Genomic DNA, 12,925 nt, shown 5'->3' on the forward strand with positions numbered 1-12,925 from the left:
TGAGAGTGGCCAAGTGGGTTTCCCCATACATACACAGAAAATGCCACTTCATACACAAGAATAACAAGCCATAGTGGCTTCTCAGAGCTGGGAAAGAATGCTGACACAGAAGATTCGCATCCCTGACCTGTTTCGAGTAGCTTCCATAGTACCACACTGCCTTTCCTGTGGGAGCTATGGGAATCTAGAAAGCAAAGGGTAATTACTAGGCATCTTATTAAAGTGATTAAATAAAAGTCTGGAATATCATATCTAAAAGGTAGCTGGTCCAGGGATTAGACACTCTCATTAGAATCATTTACTAACATAAATTGAATTCACAGTCTTTTGTGAGGAAAATTGGGATATTGTTATTTATGGGAAATTTTGTAAATGATCTCAAAAAAGATAATTTACTCAATATCAAAGTCCAAAAATCAGTCCTTTTTAAGAAATCTTTAAACTGGTATTGAACAGTGCCATGTCATTAACTTGGAAAGTAATTAGCTAGGTTATGACACAAGCCTGGAGAAGTAATCGTACTTATTATAAGAAACATCTAACAATTATTTGGCATACTTCCTATTTGTCATAAATGGTCAGTGTGATGTACAAGAAATATATTTGAGAGTAATGCTGGGTGTGAATTCAAATGATATATCCAATATCACAGACTCCCCTGCTTTTATCATCTTTTGTAATCTGTTAAATTTGCATGTGGCTCTTATCGCCAAGATAAAATAATATACTGAAAGCAAAATTTTCTATAAAATATACAGAGGGAAACTATCAGAGAAACAATTGGTTTTTGCTATGTAACCAAGCATAACATGAATTGAAAGCAGGAAGTGTCACAGAGTTATGAACTGCCTTTAAGAAGTATCTAACCTTTTACTTACTTGAGATTTAAATGATTTAGAGGGTAGAAGCTCCAAGCCCAGTCGGATGACCACATTTGTATTCCTGCTCTACCACTAATTAGCCACATAAATTTAAACAAGTCATTTATTTCTTTCTACCAAATTTTCCTCACGTACAAAATATGAAGTATAAATTAGGTGTTACTGAGGTCTCTTTCAGGTCTAAAACAGAATTCTTTGAGTTATCTATCGTCAGGTAGCCCCTCATAGTTCTTAGGTATAAAATGGTCCACAGGAAAAAAATCTGGCATACAACCAATATCATACTAATGATTATTAAATTCCTAACCTTAAGACTTCAACTTCATATTTTGGGTCATTTTTAAATCTAAGATTCTTTTTCCACTCTAATTTGCCACATATTTTCACACACACAGGGCTGGCAGCAAGTAGATTTCAGAAGCAAAGGAATTTACAAACTGAATTAGAAAGAACATAAACATATAAGGCTGGAACAAGAAACCTGAAAATAGGACACCTCCATTTGGTTATGTTTCCAAATCTTTCTGAATTGTGAAGTTTTCTAAGTAAAAGAAGCCCCAACAAAATCCTGAAGTTCTGCTATACATGCAGAACTTTTGAGCTATACATGCTCAAAAGATTATGAGATATTGAAAAAGAATATAAATATTATTACCTGGAGGTGCTGAAGATCATCCTCCTGGACATTTTGAGATAAGTTATATACCTTGATTAAGAAATAAAGTTAAAATGAGAAAATAATTAGCATCATCCTAAGCATTTACTTTGTCATTCTCTACTTTTCTAAATATCAATTGTCATAAACTTGAACTCTTACATACACTCTTGTGCCATGATATTTATAAGACCTTATGAGAGGAGGAAAAAAAGCTTGAGAGACAACAATGTACAATGATCATAAAATTGTTCTAGAAATGCAACAGCCACCTGCTCTAGAGGCAGGATATTAAAATTACTTTATGAACCTATTCTAACAGTCAGTCAATAAAATACTCCCTCTTACAAGCACATAAAAATAATGGCAATTTAAATTTGAATAACTCATACATAAAATTGTCTTGAAAAATTATGTTGACTCCTTCGCAGTTGATTATCTTAGTTATGTCTATAGACAGTTTCATCATATGGAAGTTAGTTTCTGAATATCATGCTCATGCCTTTATACATATGCATTATTACTTCGAGAACAGAGCACTATATTAAGGTGACATTTTTAGAGGGAGATAAATATCAGTAACATCAAAGAAAAGTTGAGGATGTGTATATTTTTATGTACTAATACAAACAGTATACTTTGTGTACCTATTTAAATAACATCGCTTCTCAGATAATAACAGTCATTACCGAGGACTAAGATTTTTCAGTGAAAATATTCAATGTCTTTAGGTAAAACATAAATAGTAAATAATACATATTAAAAAGGCAAAGTCAACCTAGTTTTAACTGGCTTGTATTAATAGCTTATATTTACGAAGAAATTAGATATTAAGTAAGTATTTTAAAGGCTCATTCATTTAAGAATGTATACTGTTAAAAGCCAGTCAGTCATAGGTTATAATCATGGCATTTTATCTTAAAGTCCTTTATATATAAAAAAAATTCAGTCTTCCTTCTATCCACCCTCTCGCGGTTGTCCTAACCACACGAGATGCCCCCATTGCTGGTTCACTAGCTCTATTCTTTCTATTTGCTTATCACTTCAGCCTTGACTTACTCATCCTAACCACTTTGCTTTTCCTACCTTTTTAAACTATCTTACCTTTCTCTAATGGTCTGTTTCTTGTCTACTATCTCTTCTTTTCAGTAAAAAGAAAATATTTAAAATTTGTCTTTAAATCTGTTATGCTTTGTGTTCTACGGTTATAGTAAAACTCCCAAGGACATTCAGGACAACTTTTAAAGTCTATAATAACCTCAAAAACGACAGTTAAAAAAGATAGAGGAAGAAAAAGGAAGGGAAGATAAAAATTTTTATAAGATATTTACTTTCTTAAATGTATGTTAAGATGTTTCTACTAGCTATTTAAATAAAATTTTGCATTTATAAATCTTGCTTCATTAAATATAATTTAATGTATCTACACACATTATAAGATTTAATACCAGTAAGTTTATTGCAGGCTTTAAACAGAAAAATATTATCAATAATATTGTAAATCTACTTTCTGATGAAAGTAGGCAATTTAAAAACTGATCAGAAATTACATTACAGTAACAAAAACAATTCTACTCTTATAGCAATCATAAACACTGGTATGCAAATTGAGCCAAATAATATATACGGTTTAACATTTCTGTTGTTTGTTCCACTCCCACACATATGTAGAAATACACATATTCATATTTTTAGGTAAAGAAACATCTATCAAAATGGATTTATTTTATTCCATACCTGTATTGAGCTGATCATTGTGCTAAGGGCAAATACTGTGGCCGAATCTCTCAAAGTTGACTGACTATCAAAGGTTCCCTGAGTATCCATCAATAGCACTGCAACCTACAGGCAAGTAGAATGCATTATTGATAGTTTATAGAACTTGTAAAGTATTAGGGTTACCCCAAAATTAACACCATAAGAACTAAAGTAAACCATTAATAATGAACACTTTATATTTTACATGTGCCATGAATACCACAGAAAATAAAAAATATTAATTAGCTACCGAGTACTGTAATGATTACTTTTCACTGGTAATCCAACATAACAGAAACAGCACTGAAGCAAAGTATGTATGTTAGCCTGCTGATCTGCTTTTCTATAGTCTCTGTGATTTTGCCTACCCTGAGCACTAGAAAGGTTAATAGGGAACATGCAATAAAATGCTACCCACTTTCTTTTTAAAATTCATGTCAAATAGCCAAAAATTAGTTTTCAAAAGAACATTTTTGAGGGTTCTGAAGAATGGTAATTGTTTCAAGTGAAAAATCTATTTTCTTGGAGAAGTTCACATCATACCTTTTTACCATCAGGTTTATTGATAAGGAAGACCTCACTCCATATCTGGATTCCCGTGGTCTCTCGTTCAGACCCACCTCTCCATGAAAAACCAGTCAATGGTTCATTGTAATCTCCAATCCAATCAACTGACTCCTATAAATTAAGAAAATCTATGATACAGAACTGATTATGTGGTATAGCATTTTCCATTCATCCATTCTGTTTCAACAAATATGCACATCTATTGTATTGATACAATTTATTTATTCATCCAAAAAGTAATTACAGAGAAGCAACCATCTGCCACATTTTATGCTAAGTCCTGGGACACAAAGATATTCTAGACTTGAGGAAGCTCATAGCCTAACAGGGAGACAGACATGCTAACAAACCATTGAAATGCAACATATGCATGACAAAATAGGAGTATATATTAGGCATAAATGGAAACATAGGAAAAGAAATAACTAACTCTTGATCAGGTAAGACTTCACAGGAGAGGCGATATTTGAGCTAAGACTTGAAGGATGCTTAGAAATTTTCCAGGTAAGCAAACTTGGGGAGGGCATTCCAAAAATAAATAAAAAAGATATGAGAGAGCATATTATATCAGAATATAAACAATAATATATACAACTGTTTTGGTATTGGGGGAGGAGGGAGTGAATAGTAGGAGAGGCACCTAGTAGTAGGTGCAAGAAAACAAAAACAAAACAAATCTGTTATACTTTAATCTGAACAAATGCTATTTAACACAAGCAACATGACAAGTGTTATTATTTCACTCTAATGTTTATTTAACAGTTAAAACTATGAATATGCCTAAAACTGTATAAGCCCAAAGAATGTATACTAATTTTGTTCATTCAATTTTCTTGTGTTAAGTAGCATATTAATGTTGGCATGCTAGAAATAATGATAAGAGTTTTGCTTGTTTTCAAAGCCTGAAGTATTTTAGTAGTTCTGTTATTGATTTGTTTGAACTGACGCAAGAGATAGATGTTAAAATTGACATTATGAAATTGTTCAAAAATAACCCAACTATAAAAGATCAATCTAAAATGGAGAATTATGGTAGAAATACATACTACAAAGTTTCTTTGGGTAGTGTGTCTATTCTGCCTCTATGTTCACATTTGCATCAGAATTGCTAGGGGTAAAAGAGTAGAAAAAATACTGGTATGCTCTCCACTCTCAAACCTCTGTTCCTCAACTCTAATCTCCTATTTATCCTATGCTTTTGGTTTATCCTAGGTAGCTTTAAAATCTCATTTCTGTGACATACTGTTGTCTCAAGTGTCATGGCACTGTTGGTTGCTTCTGGGGGTAGAGCAAGGGTGAGAACTGAGTAGGAAAAGATAAGAGAGAACTTTCTGGGGTAAAGGCAAAATATACTTGATAGGGGTTGAGGCTACACAGGTGTATGCATTTTCAAACAAAACAAAACAAAACTAAACACAATGTACATGTGAGATTTGTGCATATTACTATATGTAAATTTTACAACAAAAGAAAAAACTAAATAAATACTGAAGTATTTAATAATGATGCATATTGAAATATTTACAGGGGAAGTATACTGATGCCCACAAAGGCAGGGTGGAATGATGGATGGAAAAGCTGGAGACACAAATGATAAAGCAAGAGTATTATTAATGATAGAATCTAGGTAGTGGATACTCAGGTGTTCACTGTAAAATTATTTTAACTTTGTTGCATGCTTGAAAAATGTCATAATAAATATCAGGGGAAATGATTATGATAAAAAAGTTATGACAGAAGTTACTTAACATTTTAAACATTATAATATGAAGTTTATAATCATATTACTATAAAGTATCTATCTTTAGAAAATTTTTTAAAAGTTATGTTCTAAAGGAAATGTAGTGAAATGGCTTCAGACAAAAGTGGCCTATGTAGTTTGGTGCCCAAAGTACCAGTAGGAATGATTGCACCATAGCATTTATTAACTAGTTCATATTTAGGGTACATAATAATAGAAATGGAAATACTGTTCACTATTAAATAAAAACACGAAGTGACAGAAGCATAGAAACAAGAAAACATTAAAGCACCTCTTACATACCTGGTTGTACATGTATCTCAACATAAAGTCCATTAGGAATGATTTTCCTTTTCTAAATGCTCCAGCAACAGATACAGCAACGACCTCCTTGTCCCTGACAGCCTCCGAGAGAAGGATTCGATTTAGTGCAGTTTCATCTAACTCAAAGGAATGGTCGTCTTTGACAATGAGGACTTGGACTGGTCCTGCCTTTTTCACTGGCTCCTCCTCTTCTGAGCTCCATTCATATGTCTTTTCTGAAAACCCACCTGCTGAATACAACAGCAATTTATTTAGCTAATCATTTCAAAATACCAAGAAATGTGTATGTACTTTCCAACTCTCAAACATCTGAAACAGGAGCACAGTAGAATTAGAAATACTCATTTTAACGAACTATATTGTCATTTGCACAATATCTCAGAAGATTTACATTTGTTTTTTCTGATCATGTGACCAAGTCAAACAGAATTTTATTTTCAAAAAAGCTCTAAGTCAGTGCAGAGATCTCTACTGAGTGGCGATGAAAATCAAAGCAAAGGACTCTACTTTTGGAGCAGAGGAATAAAGTGACATTAGTTGACACTTTCTTCATCTCTTAAGAATAAATTTAGTTATTCACATGAAAGGGCCTTCCAACACTTTTTAAAGCTGAATATACATAGGAGGAAATACATAAGTGAACTCAGAATCACATATTCTTGAATTTGGAATAAATCTCTAAAGCACCTAGTCCAGATCCTTCCAACAGATGCCTCCTATCTAAAAAATCCTAGACTCTTGTCTAAAATTATGGCTCATAGCAATGGAAGTTACAGATAATTAAACTGGTTAGGGCCAGATTACAGAGGATGTTCAAATCTATAGAAAAGAGGTCTGCAAATAATTCAATTAAAAAATAAGAAAGTTTTGAAAGTTACTTTATGTGAAGATCTTACAAAAGCTGTGTGACCCTAGGAAATTACTAAACCTCTCAATTTCTTCATCTGGAAAATGAAAACTACTGATATTATCTATTTAATAGGGCTGTTGTAAAGATTAAGGGAATTTCTATACATAAAATGCTGAGAACAGCGTTTGGCACGTAGTAAGCTCGTAAAGATTAGCTATCGCTGTCATCATCACCACCACTACCTTGGAACCACTGATTGAATTAAGTATTCCTGGAAAAAATTCAGCATACTTTTTATAAAAAATCTGTTGTGTGTGTGTGCGTGCACTTCCATGTTTTCAGAGTTTTCTATAAAATTATCAGAAATGCTATTTTTGACAGAAGTCACCTTTTAGAATTCATCCTTAATATACAAGAATTTGGGAACCTACACCTTGGCACTTGTGCTATATTACAAAACAACCTCAATGTGTCAAGTGACACATTCTTATATCCACTGCCTTTGTAATATAACTTTGTAATGTCCTCCCACTTTGACTCTGGGGTCAGCCACACGATTTGCTCTAGCAGACATGCCTCTGCCATTCACCATGAAAATATTCCTAGACTAGTCTGCTACAGAAAGAGAGACACTTGGAACAGGGGCAAACTGTCCAGTCCTAGCCAACCCCTACAGCAAGCTGACCCCCCAGCCATGTGAGGGAGCCAAGTCAAGATGAAGAGAGTAACCTAACAACCATTTCAATATGTGATCAATAAATGCTTATTGTTCTATGCCCCTGAGATTTTGTGATTGTTTATCATGCAGCATAATGGGCAATAAACAACCGATACAGCCTACAGCCTCTTGCTTTAGAAAGGCAGTACAGCATAGTGGTTAAAAACACAAGCTCTGGAACCAGATTGCTGAGATTTGAATGAAGGCTTCCCCATTTCTCAGTTGAGTAAGCTTAGGCAAGTTGTTTAACTTCTCTGTGTCTATCTAATAAAGTTGTTCTAATTAATATATGCATGTAACACACTTTATAACAGTAGCTGGTACCTAGTAAACACTATCAGTATTATTATAGATTTAGGAAACTAAAGCCAAGATGTAACTGATTTTGCCTAAGAAAAGGAAATAGAATTTCTGTATCAGACAATCTATCATGGATGCTTTCTTGTGTTATTTATCTGTTCCTTTTAATATTCTAGAAAAGTATTTATTATTATCTGTATTTTTGACACATGAGAAAATTAAGAATTAGATTAAGTAACTTTCCCCAAGATCATACCCACTAGGAAGTGAGATAGCCAAGTCTACACAGTTAGTAACTATGAATAGATCCCAGGTATCTAAGTTTCATCCAGACCTTTCTATTTATAATATTCCAACTCTTTAGTGGAAATCAAACAACTCTTGGACAACACATAAATGGGCTTATTTTGTATCAAAAGAACAGAAAGTCAAAACATTTACCAATTAATTCCTTAGATCAGATATATGACTTAACCTTAAATAATAGTAACCTCAAATCAACTCTTGATGTTAATTCTTGAAACAAACTGGGCTCTTAAATAACCTTTCATGTAAGTTTGTGAAAATATACTTAAATAGACATTCTTCATTATGTCTATTTGGTAAGTTGTAACTAGAGCAAAACAAGGCAATTGTATCTCTTGGTATACTTTTAAATGAGTCATCAGATCACACTGATATATACATATATATATATGTATATATATATGTACACACATATATATACACACACATATATATGTAACATTTATAACTTTATATATTGCTGTTCATCTATAAACTAGTGCTATTTAAATATTGCACATCTAACGTGCAATTTAGTTTTTCATTAATGAAGACAGATATATAGCAATATTTTCTGAACAATAGTACAAAGCATCTAGTACAAAGCAACAGAACCATTGTCTAGAGCCATGAATCAGAGTTGTTCTCTCTGCAAAGTTAAAAAGAATGGATTTTATATTCAATAGGTAATAGCTTTTATATTGCCATATCATAGATGCTGGAGTTAGCCTTTGTTTAAATCCCAGCTTCACAACTTACACATATATGAAGTTGTGGAAATTATTTAACCTTCCAATGGCTCATTATCCTATATCAGAAAAATGAGATTGAAAATGGTACATACATCAGAGAAACTTTGTGATAATTAAATGAAATAATGTTCATTAAATGAAGATCAAAGAGCTTGACAAATAGTAAGTGCTCTGTTTATCGATAGATGAATAGATATGCAAAATGTGGTATACACATACTATAGAATGTTATTCAACCTCAAAAAGAAAGAAAATTCTGACATACGCTAAAACGTGGATTAACCTGAGGGCATTATGCTAAGTGAATTAAGACAGTTATGAAAAGACAAATACAGTAGTGTATGACTTCATTTATATTAGATACTTAGAGCAGTCAACATTGTAGAAAGAGAAAGTAGAATGGCAGCTGCCAGAGACTGGGAGAAGGAGGGAATAGGACTTAGTGTTTCATGGATTTACAAGTTTTGTTAGATGAAAATAGTTCTAAGGAATGGATGTGGTGATGGCTGTACATGGATGTACTTAATATTACTGAACTGTACACTTAAAAATGGTTAAGATGGTAAATTTTATGTTATCTGCATTTTCCCATAATAAAAAAAATGAAAAAAAGAGGCATGTAAAATTTGAAACCAAATATTATAGGAAAATATTTTATAACTTTGAGGTAGGGCAAGATTTCTTAAAATATAAAGAGCACAAACCATAAAGGAAAATATTAAATTGACTACATTAAATATAAAACTTCTGTTTATTAAATTATACCATCAAGAGAACAGTCATATCACAAAGTGGCAAAAGATATATGTAAGACAAATCACCAACAAAAGACTTATATCAAAATATTTAAGAACTTATACAAAGCAAAAAAAAAAAGATAACCTAATAAAAAATTGGTAAAGGGTAAACAGGTACAGTTTAGTAAATATGAATGACTAATAAATATATGAAAATATACTCATACCTAATTGGTAATCGGTAAAATGCAGATTTAAGCCATAATGAAATATCATTTCGTGCCTATTATAATACAAAGTGTAGGTGAGAATGTGGAAAAATGCTTACTCTAGACTTCATTTATATTCACTTCTTAAAAATGTAAAATGAAATAATGCATTATATATAATATTAAATACATATTACATATACATTTTAAAATTATCAGGAAATGAGAAACACCAAGTTTATGAAAGTATTTATCTTTGGAGAGGGATTAAGAAGAGGTGGCCACTAAGGTGGGGCACAGAAACAATGTCTAAATATTGATAAAGTATATTTCTTCAGCTGGGGGGAGGGATACAGGTGCTTACTATTCTTTTCAAAACTCAACATCTATGTTTTATTCTTTTGTAAATAGATATTTTTCATAAGAATTTTTTATATAAAAAAGCAAGAGCCTCTAAATTTAAAAATACCCTAACTTTTTTAATGTCTAAAAGTAACTCACAGTAGATCATTTCCCTGATGATAATTTTCCTGATAATCCTGGGTTCCACTTACAGTTTAGTCACTAGTTTTAAAGATAATAAAGCCTTCAGAGTTTGAAATAGAGCAAAGCTATAACCTAGGAGACATCAAGACAAGGTATAAGCAGATACAAAGTATAAAAACATATATATCTATAGGAAAAAGAATGTATTTGACGAAGATGTAGGGAAGGCAAATTAAAGTAGAAAAATGGGGAGGGGAGAGTCTGTAGGGAAGTACATGTATGACCCATTCGAAATTTTATTTTGTTTCGGAAGCAATAGATATTTAGAAACTGAGGCAAGTAAAAAGAAACAAATAGTCTCATTTCCTGAAAAATAGAGTACATCCAATAAAAAGAAAGATCAGGAGGTAACTATACTATACTCAAGATTATTTTTACATTCTTCCAAGGAAGATAAACGAATGGCAAACAGGTACATGAAAAGATGATGCTTAACATCACTAGTCATTAAGGAAATTAAGAAAATGCAAATTAAAACAATAAGACACCACCTTACACCTGTTAGAGTAGCCATCATCAAAAAGTAAGAGATAACAGTGCTGTCATGGATATGGAGAAAAGGGAACCCTGTGCACTGTCATGAGATTGTAAATTGGTACAGCCACTATGGAAAACAATATGGAGGTTCCTCAAAAAAATTAAAAAAGTAGAACTAGTTAAAAATATGATGCAACAATTTCACTTCTGGGAATATATCCAATGGAAATGAAAACACTAACCTGAGAAAGATACCTGCAACCCCATGTTCACAGAAGCATTATTTACAATAGTTGAGACATAGAAACAACAACATAAGTATCCATGGATGGATGAATGGATAAAAAAGTTGTGATATATATGTATATGTATGCATATCTATCTATAGATCTATCTATCTATCTATCCATCCTCACACACATATACACATACACACACATACACAATAGAATATTATTCAACCATAGAAAACAAGGAAATCCTACCATTTAGAACAACATGGATGAACTCTGAAGGCATTATGCTAGATGAAATAAGTCAGAGAAAGACAAATACTATATGATCTCATTTATATGTGGAATCTAACCAAACAACCAACCAATAAAACTAGCAAATTCATAGAAAAAGAGATCAGATTTGTGGGTGGGAGGTGAGGGGTAGGAATAGGAGGAATTGGAGGAAGGTGGTCAAAAGGTACAAACTTCCAGTTATAAGATAAATAAGTACGAGGGATGTTATATACAACATGACCATTGTATTTAACACTGTTGTATGATATGAAGCAAAGTTAAAAGAGTAGATCCCAAGAGTTTGCATCACAAGGATAATTTTTTTATTTTCTTATTTTATCTAAATGAGATGATAGATAACTAAACCTATGTGATAATCATCATGATATACGTAAATCAAATCATCATACTATATACCTTAAACTTCTATAGTGATGAATGTCTATTATTTCTTAATAAAACTGGAAAAAAGAAAAAAGATACTGTTTTTAATCTTTCCTCAAAAAACAAAAACAGAAACCTAAAAATTAATTCTCAACAAATGCCTTTTCAAAAAATAGACATTTGCTACACTCACTATGAAGCTAAGATAGTTTGTTTTTTTTTAAGGGCAGGAAAGGCTGACATTTTAGAGCAAATATTATTTTTCTAAAGCAATATTGCACTGGCATTTACTGTTATGTTGTAGAAAACTCAAATTCCCATGTGGTATCCCAAGTTTTTAAATAACTGTAATTAACGAAAACGAATAAACAAAAAAGGGCGCACTTCTGTTTTGTTTCTGGTAGTACTTAAGCTCTAAGTCCAACTCTGAAAAACTGCTTGTTGGCCTACTGCTTCTGATATTCATCTGTCCTCTTCATTTTCCACACTAACACATTCTTTGCCTTCTTTTCTAGTCCAAGGTGATCAAATTTATAGAGCTTTGCTTTCTTATGTCAGCTTAAGCGTAGACAGGCTTGTTGTGGCACCTTTTAGCATACTATTTTAGTTCCTTGTCCTCATCACATTGACTGGGGAAGCAAATAACCCTAAATTTAAATTCTAGGTCTATAACTGATAAATTATGGAACCTCTAGCAAGTTACTCATGCTCTCAGAGTCTCAGGTTCCTTATATATTAAAGTAGATAATAACACCTACTTTGAAAGAACTGATTTCTAAATGCTTAAATTTATTCAAACTTTTAGTTCAGTGTAGATTTAGGTACAGGTAGTGGGATTCTCAGTTCTACTCACAGACCTGCTTCCCAGTTGTATTTCTGTGTATGATCCTCAAATACCACCCCCAACTCTGGGTATTAGAAGAGATGCTTTTCTGCTTTCTACCCTCCAGGATCCTTGTAAGACCTAACAGGTCATTGACCACTCAGGTAATAATAATACTTATTATATGTCCTACAGGGTCCTTATCTGAATTTTAGGTCTCTTGTACAGATTTTAAAATATCTCTCTTGCCCTTTTCTTGGAGATAACTCTATATGCCAATTCTGGAGAGTCTACCCTTGCCCTCTGCCCATTGCTTTCTAGCATGTCTGAAAAAATATTGATTTAGGTATATGATAATGTCAGTCTTTTATAAACTGTCACCTGAGGTTTCTTTTGTATCTGAGACCTC

The 12,925-nt window shown here is 32.5% G+C and overlaps 1 protein-coding gene across 1 annotated transcript in view; it reads right to left on the reverse strand.

Moving 5' to 3' along the window:
• The window catches only part of ATL1 (atlastin GTPase 1), a 43,273-nt gene that overhangs the window by 21,388 nt on the left and 8,960 nt on the right, over nucleotides 1-12,925 (reverse strand). Inside the window, exons 3-7 of the mRNA XM_023526810.1 lie at nucleotides 5,906-6,153; nucleotides 3,838-3,972; nucleotides 3,274-3,378; nucleotides 1,537-1,587; nucleotides 2-184 (exon numbers count right to left, since the gene is read on the reverse strand). Coding sequence (XP_023382578.1) covers nucleotides 2-184; nucleotides 1,537-1,587; nucleotides 3,274-3,378; nucleotides 3,838-3,972; nucleotides 5,906-6,153 — 722 coding nt within the window. The remainder of the gene's footprint in view (nucleotide 1; nucleotides 185-1,536; nucleotides 1,588-3,273; nucleotides 3,379-3,837; nucleotides 3,973-5,905; nucleotides 6,154-12,925) is intronic.

This window comes from Pteropus vampyrus, unplaced genomic scaffold, assembly GCF_000151845.1.
Source record: "Pteropus vampyrus isolate Shadow unplaced genomic scaffold, Pvam_2.0 Scaffold15, whole genome shotgun sequence".
Classification (NCBI taxonomy): domain Eukaryota; kingdom Metazoa; phylum Chordata; class Mammalia; order Chiroptera; family Pteropodidae; genus Pteropus; species Pteropus vampyrus.